This window comes from Mus musculus, chromosome 6, assembly GCF_000001635.26.
Source record: "Mus musculus strain C57BL/6J chromosome 6, GRCm38.p6 C57BL/6J".
Lineage (NCBI taxonomy): Eukaryota > Metazoa > Chordata > Mammalia > Rodentia > Muridae > Mus > Mus musculus.
The window spans coordinates 49085039-49103276 of record NC_000072.6 but is presented as its reverse complement, the minus strand read 5'-3'; the positions used below and the strand labels follow the sequence as shown (position 1 = coordinate 49103276).

General features: G+C 43.9%; 2 protein-coding genes across 8 annotated transcripts in view; one reads left to right on the top strand and one right to left on the bottom strand.

Moving 5' to 3' along the window:
- Window positions 1-18059, top strand: part of Igf2bp3 (insulin-like growth factor 2 mRNA binding protein 3) — a 130252-nt gene extending 112193 nt beyond the window's left edge. For 4 of the 5 annotated variants that reach the window (XM_030255148.1, NM_023670.3, XM_006505517.4 and 1 more), the window contains 5 exons: window positions 9021-9137; window positions 12227-12301; window positions 14716-14847; window positions 15396-15509; window positions 15837-18059. In XM_030255148.1, the coding sequence (XP_030111008.1) occupies window positions 9021-9137; window positions 12227-12301; window positions 14716-14847; window positions 15396-15509; window positions 15837-15935 (537 nt within the window). In that variant the 3' untranslated portion in view covers window positions 15936-18059. Of the gene's footprint in view, window positions 1-9020; window positions 9138-12111; window positions 12302-14715; window positions 14848-15395; window positions 15510-15836 lie in introns of those variants that run through there. The other variant, XR_377421.4, reaches the window with a different exon arrangement.
- Malsu1 (mitochondrial assembly of ribosomal large subunit 1) overlaps window positions 1-18238 on the bottom strand; it is a 65350-nt gene that overhangs the window by 35868 nt on the left and 11244 nt on the right. Inside the window, exon 5 of one of the 3 annotated variants that reach the window (XM_006506722.3) lies at window positions 410-5512. The exons of the other annotated variants lie outside the window; for them this stretch is intronic. Coding sequence (XP_006506785.1) covers window positions 5454-5512 — 59 coding nt within the window. The 3' untranslated portion in view covers window positions 410-5453. Of the gene's footprint in view, window positions 1-409; window positions 5513-18238 lie in introns of those variants that run through there. 3 annotated transcript variants of the gene reach the window in all.

Below are 18238 nucleotides of genomic sequence, written 5' to 3'. Positions count from 1 at the left end.
ATACTTTTTGTAAATCTTATTTTGCTATCCAGTTTTTGAGAATAGCTTTGCAGACGAAATGACACCTATCTAGGAAAATTCATCACTGAGTTTGCATCATTGGTCTTTAATATTCTAGGGTCATCCATGACGGATTTCTTTCTCCATTTGTTTGACGCTCTTAATATAGCTACCATGCACCTTAAGAGATGTTCAAGTGTTACAGTTTGAGAATTTAACTGTGCCACTACCTAGAATAAGGTAAATCGACAATGGTGTTCTTCAGGGACTCTAGAGTACTATCCTGTCAACACTGTACCATTTCAAAAGTAAGAATTTCCTTTTCTGTCCCTGAATCTGGTGTCACATTTGTGCTTTTACATGAGCAAAGCCATGGGGAGCAAGCCAGTGTTCCTCCCTGGTCTGCTTCTGTTCCTGCCTCTAGGTTTCTGCCTTGAATCTTGTATCTTTCTCTGCAACTCACCTGCCATATCCAGTTATTTAAACCTGGAAACTATGTAACAAATTGAGGTTGGCTTTAACAGTGGTGACTAAATAAGCACCTGGAAGTGATAGTATGTATGCACGGTATCTTCAGCCACTTGGTGGGGGTGGGACAGACTAAAGAAGAGAGGACTGCTTGAACTGACAAGTTCACATCACCCTGGGCATCCTGAAGAACCTGCTCCAGTACAGTGTACACAGATTGTCAACTGAATATCAAGTCTGAATGGATCATACACATCATGTAAAGCCTTCAGCTCAGATTTGGGTACTATGAAGGAGCTGGCAGCTTTGCTCCTGATGGTGACTATCTTGAGGAAAGAAGATTGGAGTCACCCCAAGTCTGACCTAGCTCTGCTGTAAATTTATGCTGCTGAAGGTCAGACTCCTTATTGCCCTGGGTCTGTTTTCAGAATGGAAAACCTGTAGTCTCAGCCTCCAGTGGCTGGGGCATGAATATTGCTGCGAGTTCTAGGTCAGGTTGGGCTACTTGGTGGGTCCAGGCAAGCCTAGGCTACAGAGCAAGACCTCAAGTTGAAAGCAAGTATGGTGTATGGGGGATAGAGAGGCCTGTGTTGATGCTAAGCACTTAGGAAATAGAGGCAGATGGATGGATCTCTGGGTTCAAGGCCAGTTAGGTCTACATAGTGAGTTCCAGGAGAGTCAGAGCTAAGTACAGACCCTATCTCCATGATCCCCCAGAAAGCAGAGTTTAAAACTACACAAAAGCTGGGCAGTGGTGGCGCATGCCTTTAATCTCAGCACTAGGGAGGCAGAGGCAGGTGGATTTCTGAGTTCAAGGCCAGCCTGGTCACAGAGTTAGTTCCAGGACAGCCAGGGCTATACAGAGGAACCTTGTCTCAAAAAAGAAAAATATCCCCCCCCCAAAAAAAAAAACTACACAAAAACTTGTGTAATTTACTTATTTTCTTAAAGAATTTCCTTAGAATTGCCAATAGAATTGTAAGGTATTTTTGTGAGGTATATTTAGGTATCAGAGAATGCTAGGACAGGTAAAGTCAAGGCCACAAACACTCTGGCTATAGGAAAGAAGTGTAACTTAGTTTTTGCTTTTTGTATCCCGATGGTGATGTCTTTAAAAAACGTTGGTTTTAGGGGGCTAGAGAGATGGTTTGGTGGATAAGGGTACTGGCTGCTCTTCCAAAGGATCCAGGTTCAATTTCTAGGTCATGACTGCCTGTAACTTCAGTCCTAGGGGACCTGACATCATCATCTGGCCTCCACAGGCACCAGACATACATACACACACACACACACACACACCAATAATAATAATAATAATAAACAAACAAACATTGGTTTTTATCAGTCCTGTGAAAGTTAGCAGGAAATTTAAGCTGGATCTTGGGGTGAGGGTTCTCTTCTCTTTTTCCACCCCCTTGTTTTTCCAGCCTTCCTTTCTGTACTTGCCTTGCTGTGGTCATCCCTCCCTGGTGCCTTTCTCACTCATTCACTGCAGTTGTCTGTGGAGTTCAGCATTACTATCTCCCTGCCTGAGGTGAAACTAGCTTTTCTCTGGCTATAATTTCCCCCAGGAATTGTAATTCTAGTTCCCAGGTTGATTAGACTCCCCTGGGAAGGGCCCTGCCCAGCTTCACTTTGACAGCTCCCCGGGTGACTTGGTCTGTAGTGAGACTGGCAGCAGCAGCCACCCACTGTCCCACTTTCCTGAATCAGATCTCAGTGGGAGAGGGCAGAGCTTGCACTGTGGCTTTAAGTGTTGACAGGAGGTTTCTTGCTGCTTGCTCATTGTCAAGAGCTGTTCCACGAGAGTGTTTACTAGGCAGGAGAGGAGACACAATTGCTGGAGGTACACATATTTTCTTTTCACATTGGTGCATGTGAGAAAAGATTTGAGGTGAGCACAAACACCCTGCTGATGTGTTCTTCTTTCTATCCTGTTCTGTTTTATTTCAGAGAATAGTTTAAAAGCCACCACCACGACCAAATACCTTTACCCTTTTATCTTGAGAGCAGCTGTCATTCAAACTCTAGGCATCCATCAAGCTAAAGCATGTCTGTGGGAGCCGCCACACGTCCATTCTCAGTCTTCTGAATCTACTGTGGTCTGCTGTGTAGATGGAGACTGTGCTTGCCTGTGTGTTATGGGAGCAGAGGGCTAGGTCCTGGGGTCAAAGGTAGACGGCCCAAAGCCAGTGCTGAGCCTCCTCCTCCCAGGACTGTTTAACACCATTCTCCAGCCCAAAGTAGTTACTCAGGCTCTAGCTAGTGGTTTTCAGTCCAGCCAGCAAAGAAACAAAAAATGTCAACGCTTGTAAGGGCAGTATCTGAAGCCTGTGTTGATATTTAACCCTTGAGAGGCACCCAGCTTTGTCTAGCTGCAAGGAAGCTGGGAAGCAATTGTTCTAGAGGTAGCAGTGTTTCTATTAAACATGGGTAGGAAAATAGATGTTGGAGCAGCCATTCCTGTCAGTCTAGGTGGAGTGAGCCTTTTCACCTCTTAAAGGAAACTCCGGAGCCTGTGAGTTCTTTCAGAGAGAAAGCGAGACTCAGAGTTATATGGGAGGACATTTCCTGTCATAGTCCCCACACCTATGGGCTATTTTTATTGACGTGCAGAGTATAAACAGGTGTTCTGAGAATCATCTTGTGTTTGTGGATACCACCTGAAATAAATTCTGCTTTCACATGGATGTCTATGATTCTCAGCTTTATTTCTAAATTTAAATCACTGATATGATAGTCCCCCAGTTTGAATTAACCCATAGTTGACCATTGCTAATATTCATTGAGGAGACATAGTACACTCCCTTGTACAGCTTTTTTTCTGTTTTGTTATTGTTCTAGTGCATTTCTCTCTGGTGTATCTCAGAAGTAGCTATAGAGAAACCACAGTGTGTATAGGGTTTTGAAGCCTCAGTGGCCTTCAGCATCCACTAGAGGACTTGAAGGCAGGAAGTAGTATATATGTAACTGTACTTAGCTATTTGTACTTGGTAAGTGGGACTACTTTGGGAAATACATTTTTTAAATTATTTTATATGCATATAAAATAATTGGCTTGCATATGTCTGTGTAACATATGTATGAGAAGGCCAGAGGAGGGTTTTGGATCCCCTGGAGCAGTTGTTTCAAAAGATTGTAAGACAACATGTAAATTCTGGGAATTGAACTCAGGCTGTCTAGAGAAGCAGCAAGTGCTCTCGCAACTGCTAGCCATCTCTCCAACCCTGAAACTAGAATTTTTAAGGACAACTGTTAAATTTACCAAAGCCTTACCAGTTTTGTTTTGTTTTGTTCTTTTTTCAGACAAGGTCTCATATAATCCAGGTTGGCCTTGAACTCACTGTGTAGCCAAGAATGATCCTGAATTTCTGGTCTCAAGCTTCTTTCTCTGAAGTGTTAGGATCACAAGTATGCACTACACTGTTTAGTTTTCTGTTGGGTGGGGATTGGACTCAGGGCTATGCACATGCTAAGCAGGCTTCTGCTAACTGAGCTACATCCCCACCCCTCAGCATTCCCTTGTCTGTTCCTTTTGTTATTACCTCACTGAAGAATGGAGTGTTGTGGGTCCTGGGATGAGCTAAGGGTTCCCGGCATTTACTCTGAGAGTGGTGAAGGTGACCCTCTGCCACACTGAGGTGACCATATTGTGATAAGAAGCTTGCTTTCTTCCTGTTCTTTCCTGTTCTGGGCTAGGGAGATAGCTCAGTGGTAGAGCTCTTTACTGTGCAAAGCTCTGGATCTGATTGATGTTCAGTTCCAAAAGAAAGACCTTGCTATTGGCATTTATCTCAGAGAATTCAAAATACTTATTAAAAACCATCTTCATCTTTGATGTTGTGTGGGTTAAGAGTGAATCTCTGCTTTTATTATAAATGCATATTGCTTGTTAAGAGGAGTTTGTGTGTGTGTGCACATATGTGTGAGTGTGCATGTATTTGTAGGGTGCACTGCATCAATGTGCACGTGGAGATCAGGGATCGGTTTTGTGCATCATCCTCTTGATCTCTGCCCTATTTTTTTCTATTGTATGTTTCTGTGTGTTCATGAGTCTATATGGTATGTGTTTGTGTTTCTTTATATGGTGTATGTGTACATGTAGGCATGCACATGTGTATGGATGTACATGCACTACAGCTCAGGTGTGGAAGTCAGAGTTGGGGGTGCAGTCTTAGACTTCATTCTTGTCCGAGGCAGCTGCCTGCCTCGCCTCGGATCCTCATGCTTATGTGACAAGTACTTTGGGCCACTGAGCCATCTCTGTAGCCCTCCACCTTATTTTTTGGAGTAAATTGGAATAAAGTTTTTTTCACTGAATCTGGTCTCATTGGTCTGGCTCAGCTGTCAGCCAGTAAGCTCCAGGGAGTCCCCTGTGTAGATGATGCTCAGATGTATAGGTGCATGCTGCTGTGCCTGGTTTCTCATAAGTGCTGGCTTCCAAACTCAGGCTTTCATTTATTGACTAACACATCTCCCTAGCCCTGAGAAGTAGATTTTGATGTGTAAACCACCCCCCACCCCCACCCCCACGACTTTTTATGGACTTTTAGAATTGTCTGTCTTCTTTATGTAGATTTATTTACTTCTGCTGTGTGAGAGGAATGGGCTGTCTGTGGATAAACTTCTTGCCCCTGTTCCATTCCAGATCTCTACTCACTCATCCTTCCAAAGTATTCTCTCTCCCAGAACCTGTGAGGTTGATTTCTCCAACCAGCCAAAGTGATGTATCTTTCAAAAGATTTCAGAGAGTCTCTAGTTCTTGCCTGGAACCTAGTTCACTCAGTACTTAATTGGCAAGACCCTCGTTTATAAATGACAGGAAATGCTCCTTTCAGAAATGCCCAAACAGTAGGGAAGTGAGAGTTGCCAGCCAGAGTACTAGCCAAGAGCTGGAGCTGGCAACGTGCATGCTCGGTGTCTTCGCTGGCCATGTTGGCAGCTTGCAGTTGGGTTGGCAGGAATCAACCTGTGGGCTCTTGTCTTCATAAACCTGGTAGCTTCTTTACACTCTTCTCTGAAGGCTCCAAGATAGTAGTTTGGCCTTGAGGTGGAAAGTACAGGGGCAAGAAAGATGAGTGAGCATTCTTTGTAGGTCACCAGAGGCACTCTAAGAACCAGACCAAGTTCCTGTCTCCTTCTAAAGCCAGGTAGGATCTCGTAGTCCTTAAGATTTTTCACTGTGGGTGCAGTAAACATTTCTAGGCAAGTAAACCACTGCATCATACTTGGTTATGGGGGAAAACTTCCTTTTTCTTTCTTTCTTAAGCTTTAGTATTCTGTTGAGGTCATAGAGTTGAGTAAACTTCATTTTAGTTCCAGACCCAAATCTAGTTAAAAACAACTCCTCCCTCCCCCAAGTACCTATCTTAGAGGCCAAAGGAAAACAATGGCACCCTGCCAGGTTCCTGGTGGCTGATCTCTTGGCTGCCAGGCACGTCTCCATGCCTTTGTGATGCCCGAGTTTGTGTTGCCTGCAGAGTAAATACACTTAACCTCACTGTTTGCTGCTGCGTGTATCTTCTCGATAGCGGGTGATTAGGAATTATTCACTGGCAGACTTCACCAGTTACGCAAATGCTCAGCCTCACAGCTCTGCTCTCGTTATTTCAAGACACAGAGCAGCGCTTGCCAAGAGTCCGAAGGAAGCTTTGCCACAGGCATCTGGCAGCAATCCACTGGGAAGTAGCTTGCGTCCCGTGGCTGTCTTTCATCCTCAAAGAGTCTATGCAGGAATGGGTTTCCTGTGTGTCCAGGGCAGTGAACCCAAGGAGTGAGTGTGTCAGAGAGTGTGTGTAGGAACAGGTCTCCTGTGTATTCAGGGCGGAGAACTTGTACCCAAGGAGTGAGTGTGTCAGCAAGTGTGTGTAGGAACGGGTCTCATGTGTGTTCAGGGCGGAGAACTTGTACCCAAGGAGTGAGTGTGTCAAAAGGACGATGTTGAGGGGCTTTTCTTCTGTCTGCTTAGGTCTGTCCATCAAGACGAAATGGTGTGCTTATCTGGGGTAGATCCTGAAAACAGCTTCTCAATGCTGGATTCCGTGTGAGAACACACTGTACAGACAGTCAAGTGGATAGATGTTTCCACGAGCTGCCTGTGCCTCAGAGGAAAATTCCCTTGTGAAATAATTTATGGCCAGTGAGATGGCTGGGGGAACAGAACTGAAGCCAGGGGAGATGGGTGATATTCAGAAACGCCCTCTTCCAGCTTCAGATGGCCGATGAGTCACTGAAGACATGTTGCCAATAGCGCACATGACTTACTGTTTGTCTGGGGCACCATCTCCTGTATGAAAAGCACAGTTACTTCAGATTTGGATTGCTCTATTGGGCAGGCCCTCGTGCCTTCAGAGCAGCAGCTTCTGTCACGCTCAGGCCAGCAGAGACTCCTCACATTGCACTTTGTTGCTGTTGTGATATTGTACTCTGGTCATTTCAGCTGTTCCTTTCCCAGAGCTAATTCAAGAGACAGTTCTGAAATTCTCACCAAGTCATTCATGTTTAAAATTCAGCCACACCATACCCTGCTTCTTTCTTCTTTGAGACAGGGTTTCTCTATGAAGCCCTGGCTCTGCTGGAACTAGCTCTGTATACTAGGTTGTCCTTGAATTCAGAGATCCAATGCCCCATCTTTAAATTTCTTACTGTAAATAGCTCCTTCCATCTCTAGAGATGTGAACCTATAACATCTTCTTTAAAGCACAAATTTGTTTTATTGCTTATTGGTGATTTACCTTTTTCCCACCATTGTATTTTTATTTCAGAATTGTTGGTGGTGTCTATGTGTATGGGTGGTTTGCTTGCATGTATGTCTGTGCAGCACATATGCACAGTGCTTACAGAGGTCAAAAGAAGAGGGTGGATCTCTTGGAACTGGTGTGGGTGCTAGGAGTTGAATCTGAGTTCTCTGGAAGGGCAGCCAGTGCTCTTTAACAGCTGAGATATGACTCCAGCCCCCACTATATATGTTTTTCAAAAACAAACTTCTTACATGTAGCAGGTTCCAGAACAATAATTTATCCTAACTATAGGTGACAAAAATGTTTAAATAGGAATAGAAATAGGTCCAATTATCTCAGCCACAAGGAGCAGGTTCCTTAAGCCTGAGCTTCCTTCTCCATCTCAGTTGCTTGCACTCTTTTCTGACATCTTCATGGCCCAACATGACACCTGTGCCCCCCCCCCCACCCCCGACTCTTTGGTGTCTGTCTTAGGGTTTTATTGCTGCGAAGAGACATCATGACCTCTTGTAAAGGACATTTAATTGGGGCTGTCTTACAGTTTCAGAGGTTTAGTCCATTATAATGGTGGAAAGCATGGCAGCATGCAGGCAGGCATGGTGTTGGACAGGTAGCTGAGAGCTCTACATCGGGATTGGCAGGCATCAAGAAAAGAGAGCCACTGGGCCTGGCTTGGGCTTGAGCTTCTGAAACCCCACAGCCCATCTCCTAGTGACACACTTCCTCCAACAAGGCCACACCTCCCAGTAGTGCCCACCCCTTATGGGGGCCATTTTCATTCCACCCCCACCGGTGCTAACGTTAAGCCTTCCTGGAGCAGGCTTCCTGTTGTCAGAAGGCGACTAGAGAAGAAGCTGGGGGAGCAGCGGTGTTGCTCCATTAGAACGCGCTCCATTGCTGGCACTGCACCTTGGCATGGCCTTGTGAGGAATTTGGTCACCGAGCTGTCTCTGAGTGACCACTGTGTGACATGAGCCTGGAGAAGGCACACGTGACCAGTGTGAAGCAGGGAAGCACGAGTCCATCTGTCCACAACCTTTCAGGACTTAGCTTTCTGATTTCTGAGTTCGAGGCCACCCTGGTCTACAGAGTGAGTTCCAGGACAGCCAGGGCTATACAGAGAAACCCTGTCTCAGAAAAAACAAACAAAAAAGGACTTAGCTTTCAAAATGGTTTCTGGCTATTTGTGGATAAGATGCCAAGGGAGTGCAAAGAAGTGTGCGGGAGGGAAGTGTCTTACAGTGTTTTGTTACTAAAGTAAATGGGTTTCCCTTTTAATTCTGTCTTATGTGTGCCAAGTATAGAATGGTGTGTTCTCTCCGTATGTAGGAGCTGTTGTTTAGGAATTAAAAGCCTAGATCAGTAGAAGAGCCTTGCAAGCACAAGTGTTCATCCTTGACTGGGGGGGGGGGGAGGGGGGGAGGGGAGGCGAGGGAGAAGGAAGGAGAGAAAGAAGGGGGCGGCTAAGCTCTGGACATCCGTATCCTTTACTGCTGTCTACTTTGTGATGTGTAGTCTGAAGCCACCTTGGTGTGTAGTCTACATGTTTTAAATATTAAAAAAAGAAGGCAAAGGATAAGTCAATGAGGTTTTGAGACTTAGGAAAACTTGTGTAGCAAAGGTGAGGTTTTAATGACGGGTCCTTTTAGGACCAACTTTGGCTTGCTAGGTAAGCTCCGACTACTTCTGTACGGTTCTCCATGACCTGCCGAGCACTCCTACTGTATGAGAGTGCCTGTGCCCGAGGGGAAGGTGCCGGGGATTTATCTGGCAGCAAAGAAGCACTCATGTCCTGGCTTTCTTTTCTTACAGCAATCAGAGACGGAGACTGTGCATCTGTTTATTCCCGCCCTGTCCGTTGGCGCCATCATTGGCAAGCAGGGCCAACACATCAAACAGCTTTCTCGCTTTGCGGGAGCTTCGATTAAGGTACTGTTGTGCACACTGTGGCTCTCCTGGTTATACAAGAAAGTGAAAGTGGTGGGCTGAATCAGGACTATGACAGGAACCCTACAGCAGTGGCTTCATTGTGCTTAGTTAACATCTCTCTCAGACAAATTGGTCTGTGGAGAAGCCAACTGGACCACATCTTGGCACCTCTGAGATCTGACTTACAACTTCCTTCTAGCTCATCTCCACTTTCCGAGCTCTTAAGAGTCACGTCTGCTGGGCGGTGGTGTGCTTTAATCCTAGCACTCAGGAGGCAGATCTCTGAGTTTGAGGCAAGTCTAGTTTACACAGAGAAGCCTTGTCTTGAAAAACAAAACTAACAAACAAAAACCCCAAAAGCCCTCCCCCCAAAAAAAACCCCAACAAACCAAACCAAACAAAAAGAGCTACATTTGTCACCCAGCCAATGAGGACAGGGGCATGTAGTGAAGTCTTTCCCATAAGTTCATTGCTGTGGGATTTTTTTTTTTTTTTGGTATATTCCATTCTCCGAACTTGGCCAGTCAAAGCTGAGGAGCAGCAGGGAAATGAAGTTTTGTGTTGTCAACTAAGCATTTATTGTCTAAATGTGGGACCACTAGTGTTTGTCAAAAGAGATCACTGTCTATCTGCAGAATCTGTATTTTGATGTGTTGAAGCAATTCATTATTAGATAAAAGGGGTGTTTGCATGCATGCGCACCGATGAGAGGGTGCTTGAGCATATGTGTATACATGGAGGTTAATGTCTGCTGGTCCCTCAGTCACACGCACTTTATATTCTGAGATAGCGTGTTACTGACCAGCCTACTGACTCAGTGGGCTGCTGGGCGAGTGAGTTTCAGGATTCCTGTCTCTGCCCTTTCCAGCTCTGGGCTGTTCATATGGATGCTGGGATCTAAGTATTCTACCAACTGAACCATGCCCCATCCTCGGATTCTTGCATTAAAACAAAGGTTGCCAGGTGTGATAAGTTCATAGCTTTCTTCTGAAAACCATCAGTGGAAACTTTTAAAAGCCCCTTAATTTGAAAAAAAAAAAAAAAAAGATGTAATACAATTTCTGTACAACATATAGATTCCACTTCTGGATATCTATCCATGAGAAGTGAAGCTTAGCATAAGCTCCTCTCCCCCAAAGAAAACTAGAATGTTAATAATGTTTTTATTGGTAACTATCCTAAATGTCCTTCATGTGCAGATAAAGTGTAATCCTCCATGCAATGAGCCTGCACAGCAGAAGCCCCTGAGTAACAGAGCATGGAGGGAACCACGTGAGAGAAAGTTCATGTATTGTGGTGATAGAAGTCAGAAAGGAAGCTCTCATATTATATGGTCCATTTATGGAATAATTCTGGAAAAGGCAGAGCTACAGGGACAGCAAGGACTTCTGGCTGGGCCTGGCTTCCTCTTTGGGTGCTGGGTTCACACTCTCGTCCTTGTGCTCACCTGCCATCTCCTCTACCCTGAGGCAGATATCTGGTACTACCAAATCATAATCATTTAATGTGTTCACTTATTTTTTGACATTGAAGTTACTCTTAATTTATCTACAATAAATAACACAACTTTGTTTCTTTAACAGAAGCTTATATGAATAGACTTGGTTAGTCAAAGGATATGAACCCTTTTCCATACTTTAAGAGATGGTAGCCAGCCTGGTGGTAGGTGCACATATCTTTAATCCCAGCATTTAGGAGGCAGAGGCAGGCATATCTCTGTGAATTCAAGGCTAGCCTGCTCTACAGATAAAGTTCCAGGACAGCCAAAGCTACACAGAAAAAAACAACCTTAAAAAAATCAAAAAGGAAGAAAGGATGTAGAAGCCATATATATACTGTCAATGTGTACATTCCCTTAGCCTTGGCTCTCTATCATGAAAGAATTTAAAACAAAAAAAACCAAACATACAAAATAGCTGGAATGCTAAAGAATGACACCTTTACAAAGTTTTCTGTCAACAAAACCCCAGGAATTTGGACTAAATGCAAGGAACTGTTTGCTTGTTTTTCAGACTCAAAACAAGTCAGTGCCCTGCATGGAGTAGGTCTAGGTATCAGCTTGACTCTAGGTGACATGTTCTTACATGGTTTTATAATGTAACAATTAGGTTTTATTTGCACAGCAAGTGTCAGGGTCTCTCAGTTGAACCAAGAGCTTATCAATTATGCTGTTTGGCTGCCTGGTTGATCTGAGTAGCCCATTTCATCTCTTGGTGATGGAACTGTATAAGTGAGCATCCACACTTCAGCCCTTGCCATTCATAGCAGACTTTTTACTGAGCCATCTCCTACACCCAAATGTCCTTAAAATAACTCCATAACTGGGTTACAAACCCCTTTCTTGTGACTTTGGACATGCTGGTCCTCTCCCTATACATTTCTGCACTGTTTCCCCAGCCTGAACTTTTGATTTCATATACTCCATGGAAACTGAGAAGTCTCAGTTTACCTGTCTCCTGTTCAGTTAATACTGGTTAATGGCCTACATCCTTCCAGTGAGTAGACTTGGGAGCAATTTACCCAGCAGTCTTAGCAACAGAAAGTATACACATAGTTTAAGCAATCCAGAGAGTCTTTTCCCCTTAAAATAAGAAGCATGCTACCTTGACAGCATTACCCTTTCTCTGAAAGCTAAGGAGAGACCATGGATGTGTTAGCCTCACAACTTAGGAGCCCAGAGCTTCTAACATGTTACCGCACTTCATGTACCACTGGAGTTATAACCAAGAGCACAGGCAGTGGACATATCCAGCTCTTTTAACTATACAATTATGGGTCGGGCCCTTTAATGTCCCCAGCGTTCTGTGCTCCCATTGTAAAGTGATTATTCTTTAGCTAGATGTAGTATGGGTTGGCTCAGTGGCTGTACATGAAGTTTTAGATTAGAGTCAGGCACCATTTTAATACTCAGTAAATAGTGTGCTATACCTGACTGGCCCATATTAATCATAGCCTCTCCATAATTCCTTTCCAGAAGGCATTTAATTCTGCAGCTCAGTCAATCATGTGCAGATGTCAGGCTGGTTTGCCTAAGGTTTGTCAGTGACACCCGAAAGTATCATAACTGGCTGGTGATGGGTCTATTACAGATCGCTCCAGCCGAAGCACCAGATGCTAAAGTGCGGATGGTGATTATCACTGGACCACCAGAGGCTCAGTTCAAGGTATGTGTTGTGGAGGGCACAGGGAACTGGAGGGAGCAAGATGATGATGTTACCTTCCCCAGCCCCTGTGTATCAGTGGAAATCCCAAAGATCAGACTTGAGCCACACAGAATTATTTCACAACCATGAACCAAGAGCCTTTAGTTTTGAGTTTTGTAATGGTGTTGGTTTACTGTCACCACTGAGATGGTTGGGACTTTAACACTGGCAGAGACACACCTGCTTGCTAATGAACCTTGTAAATCTGTTTTTCAACATCCCATTCTGTCTTGGAGATGGTCTAATCTTGAGTTAAAGTAGCCCCTTTTCTCTTACTTTCACCTAGCACTGTCCTTGGATTTTGGTTAGAAGGTTAGAGCTGTGATGGCATGAGATCTGGCTTTAACTACTGAACATTTATGTGTATCTATGGACCTATGGAGCTGGAAGATCTCTCTGTTCTGAGGTGATGGAGACAACCTGGCAGCTAGACCCCTATTTCAAATCCTAGTTTGGCCATTCACCATTTGTGTGACCTTAGACAAGTTACTCTTCTCCCATTCCTCATCTATAGAATGGACAGAAGCATCTCTCTCCTAGGTAGCTGTACAATGTACAGTGCTTGACACAAGCAGCACCACCCCCCTCTGTGCTCCTGGAAGAGCCAACTCCGAGGCAGTTGGTGAAGCCAGTCCCAGGTGCCTTCATTCTAGTGAACGGTTAGTGTGGAGCCGTTCTTAGGCAGCGAAGTGTTGAGTTCTGTGATGGTGTTGGTTTACTATCACCATTGGGATAGTTAGGACTTTCTATTCATTAATCCAGTACCTACATCTTTTTATTTATTTATGGGAGAAATGGGAGGAGCATGTGCATCATGGCATGTTGTGGTCAGAGGACGTCTGTGAGTCAGCCGTCTCCCACTATGTGGGTCTGGGGACTCTTTACCTACTGAGCCACCTTGGCAGCCCAACACTTGAATCTTAGTCCTATGTCCCACTAACAGCTGTGTAAAGGTAAAGCATTCTCTCTTAACCGCAGTCTCCTCTGCTGTCTCTTAACACCCCGTTATACCGCCCAAGCTCACCCCGCTTTCTCTACATGGGAAGAAAGACTAAACCAGGTCTTGCTATGCAGGCGCTCTGCCTTGAGCAATATTGCAGACCCTCTTCTGTTTTGAATCAGTGAAAATCCAAAGCTGCTTCACATCACTTACAGAGAGAACAGAACATGCAAATGCTAGTGTGAGTACCACTGCCTCCTCATCAAAGGGACGCTTACCCTACCCCACCCCAGCAGCCTCACAGGCCTCAGTGCTTGTCATAAATTGGAAATGTTAAAAACTGGCTAGGAGTACAATACAGCTCCTTTCTAGCACGTGAGAAAGCACAGGTCTGATACCTGCCATACGTGCATGTACGTATGATACAGATATACATGCAGGCAAAACACTCACACACAAAAGTAAAATTTAAAAAAAAGAATGTATAAAAGATTGGAGTGTGGGATGAGTTTTGTCTTCTAATCCTCCAAATGAGCCTAATTAGCATTTCTAGACCAATGAAAATCTGGCTATTTGGGCTTTTATGGCTTTCTTGGCATCTTGTCAGATTAGCCAACCTCCCAACTTAGAATTCCTTCCCTGAAGTGTATGAGAACAAACTCATGGTTGCACACAATAGGAGGTTCCTTATATAAACCATCTCGTTGTACACAGGACACATTAGTTCAGTACTACAAGTGTACATTAGCTTGATTTCTGTAGCCTTTCTGGGAGGAAATGGGAGTCAGGCTCTTGCTCTGTAGCCAAAGCAGGCCCCTCACTTGTAGCTACTATGTTCTTCCTTGGCTTCCTAAGTGCCGGGACTACTGACATAAGAGTCATACCCAACATGTTAGGTTCTATAAAGCTGTAATCACCTGAGGAAGAGCTCTGTTTAAGTAAAAAATGTTAATGTTGGCCAGTGTCTGTGCAATTTAGACATGGGCTTAGCTCCTTGTGAGCCTCGTGTCTCTCACTGTGAAGTTCTTCCTTAGTTTCTTTTGCTCAAGAACAATGCAATTTCTGTCTTATTTTGAGAGTAGGAGAGGCTTTAAAGACCAGAGTGTGAATGGTCATTTGCCCCAAAGTCATTTTTAATTAGACTTCCTTCCTAATGCCTTTATTTCCAGCATACAGCTTACTCTACACTGTTACAAATGCATTGAAGCTTTCTGCCCATACCCTCCTCTTGTCAGTAATTGAGTCACCTTGCCTGTGAAAGTTATTGTCAACCCTCTCTGAGACTCCTAACTACTGTCTCTGACGTCAGTCTTCATTCCAGATGTTGATGTACAACTACAATGGATATTCCAGGTTGATCCAAACTGTCTTCAAAGTTAACTGACCTTTTGTTTCAAGTATGAATGATACTGATAGGATATATTGTCATTTGTAGGCTCAGGGAAGAATTTATGGAAAAATTAAAGAAGAAAACTTTGTTAGTCCTAAAGAAGAGGTGAAACTTGAAGCTCACATCAGAGTGCCGTCCTTTGCTGCTGGCAGAGTTATTGGGAAAGGAGGCAAAACGGCAAGTACCCTAGCAGCAGCCTGCTGTGCTGGAAGGAGGCGCTGCAGGAACGGAGCTCCATCCCGGGCCTTTGGCTAGTTTATACAAAGTGGGACCATCTTGACCAAGGTTGAAGAGGTTTCCTCCTTCTGTGACCTGCCAGTATTTCAGACTAGGACACTGGCCCGGGACTGGAAAGGGGCATGCAGCATTCTCTCACACACATAACCTGAACTTTCTGTTCTATAAACCTTAAAGGACAGGAAGTGAAGTTTTACAAATATCCTCAAACTGCAAAAAGTAGTTTGCAGCCTTTCTCAACTAAGCCATTTCCAGATCTCTAACTTTGGAGTAACATACAACCTACCCTGAGCAGAACCTGAGGACCTGAGTCTGGTTTTGCTGTTTATTTCTGTAATGGGTTTCTTAGTTTTAGTCATGTTAACATGGGAACTCTAACTCTGAGAACTGTTAGTGGATACACGAGCTCTGTGAAGGCAGAGCTGTGTGGCTCACAGGAGGCGCTTGGGAAATCAACTTAATGCTTAGTGATGATTTTATCATTGCAGGTGAATGAGCTCCAGAGTTTATCAAGTGCTGAAGTTGTCGTCCCCCGTGACCAGACACCTGATGAGAATGATCAAGTAGTTGTCAAAATAACTGGCCACTTCTATGCTTGCCAGGCAAGTGGCTTCTAAACTGACAGGTTCTTAAGCTCCATCACGGTGCTACCATTATATGTGAGCCTTTAGGTGCTCATGGGTCAGTGTTGGGTGGGGTGTTGAAGTGTGCTGTTTCTGCTTTTACCCAGGCTAGCCTTGAACTCCTAGGCTCCAGAGACCCCCACACCTCAGCTTCTGTCCTTATGCACCACTGTGCTTGGCACATCTAGTTTTCCTTTGAGCCAGCACACTGTTAAGTATTGGGCACAAGGACTTCAACTTGATGTTGTTGCAGTAACTTAGTAACTTTGTACTGTGCAGATTCTATGAAGTTCTGTCCTTTTGTAGGTTGCCCAGAGGAAAATTCAGGAAATTCTGACTCAGGTAAAGCAGCACCAGCAGCAGAAAGCTCTGCAGAGTGGACCACCTCAGTCAAGGCGGAAGTAAAGGCTCAGGAGACAGCCACCACAGAGGCAGATGCCAAACCAAAGACAGATTTGCTTAACCAACAGACGGGTGCTGACCCATCCAGAACCACGTGCACGAGTTTTTACCTAGCTGGTTGTTTCCGAGGACCAGGCACTCGATCCTGTCTCTGTGAGAATGTATACTTTATGCTCTCTGAAATATATGACACCCAGCTTTAAAAAAAAAAAAAAAAAAAAAAAAAAAGTGGGGGTAAGGAAAGAGAACTCTGCACTTCCCTTGTGATATCAAAGTATAACAAACGTGCTAATTTTTCTTAATATCCCTCTATAATGCCAGAAATTGGCATAAATGGTACATTCACTAAATTTATCAAATAAATTTAAAACTAGATTGTTCCTAAGTCCAATTGTTGAAATTGGATCAAAGTAGAATTGTCAGAGGAACACAACATTAAGCCATTAGAATAGAAGAGCTGTTGTCTCCTGTTTCTCTAACACTAACATGGATAACCTAAGGGAAGTGCCAGCCGCTGTTGGCAGGGTATTAAACGTGCATTTTTACTCAACTACCTCAGGTATTCAGTAATACAGTTAAAAGCAAAATTATTCCTTTTTTGAAAATTTTATATACTTTATAAAAACTCCAACCGTTTTTTTAAAAAAAATAAAATTTAACAGTTATCAGCTGATAGGCAAGTCATTGAAAAAGTAATTTTACGTCTGGCTGGTGAGAGTAAAGTTGGAAAAATAATTTTGCATTTTTTGAGCCTTTGAAAGTTGGAAAGTCCACTAACTGTTCAAAGATAAGGAGCAGTGCCTATTCTCAAGAGCAGCCATGCCATGTACTCCTTTGTTCCTATCTGGGAAGGTTGTTGACGGTACTGACCAAGCAGGCAGGGGCTGGGACGGCCAGTGTACAGGACAGCTAGGGTAAAGGACAGCTAGTGTACAGGGCTCCAGGAGACTTGGGGATTTGTGTTTAGCTATGTGTGGGAATTTGCAAATGCTTTGTGCTTTGACTGTCACCACGAAAAGGAAGAAATTCATGTCAGTGAAGAAATGCAGAATTTAAACAAAATCAGCTTGAGTTTGTTTTACCAGATGCTCAGCTTGCTAACACACTTGAGATCAGACCATACTCTGAGCAGACATGGAAAGGATTGCTTTGTGAAGACCAGGGGGAGTCAGGTGGTATGACAGGGCCGAAGGGCAACAAAATCTCCATTTCCTTGTGCCTGGCACTGTCTCGAGCCTAAGCTATTTTAAAGATGTTTTAAACAGTGGAAGAATTAAGTCCACCAAAAGTCTTCCATGAAATGTAGCAGAGTTTCTGTCTGCCCTGCATTACCTGCCAGCGAGTCAAGGTAGGGGATCCAGCAAACGGTTTTGGGAATTCAGACTGTGGAAACATCGGACTTCCCTTTGCCCTTCCTCAACTTAGTGGCAAAGCCCTGTATGGATACTTGTAGGTGCGGGTGATCCTCAAGGCCATGCTGCTTTCTGAGTTGTTCTTGTTGCTTTGTTCATAATGTGGTTACAGTCATATTACACTGACCCTGAGGGTATTATGTAACCCTTCAGAAAACCACTTTGCCTCATTGTGTTTCAGGATTAACTTCTACATGCCTTTAAGTTTTTCTGAGTATCAGCATATCATTTAGACATTGTGAAAATGAATTCCTAAACATTTTCATAAAACCGGTTAATTTTGTAGTTTTAGCCAAAAAGTGCCCCCTTTTTACAACTGAATTCATCTAGCATTTTCATATGGTGGATTTAAACTGCTTAAAAAAGAAAATGTGACCGGCTCTCCTGCTTGGGTCTCAGGGGAGATATGCTTAAGGCCAGAGCTCTTCCTCAGTATTTGATTTTTCCAGTGTTTGTTTTTTAAAAAACTGACAGGTGCTACATTTCTATCTGTTGGTTTCAATTCTGCCATATTTCATGTCTAGCCTTTAGAGTGGCCAATCATGTTTTACTTTCATTTAAGCACTGGTAGTCTGGAGTACCTGGTACTGAGTAACTCTATAATTGTGTTTTGTGTTCACCATATACAGATCATTTCTCATCTGTAGTGTGCCCCAAATGCAGCTTCACTTTCCAGGTACCCTGATGCAGAATAAAGTTTTCATCATAAACCACAGCTTCTGTAGTATGTTTTCAGATGAGTGAGTGTTCTTGAGTTATTTTCTATGATAATCTTACAGTAAACAGTAACCTACCAGCACGTTATTTTTTCAGGCCCTGATTCAAGAATGTGAACCTTGGTTGTCCTATTTAACACAAACTAAGATCTACAGATTTACATGACTTTCCATAATG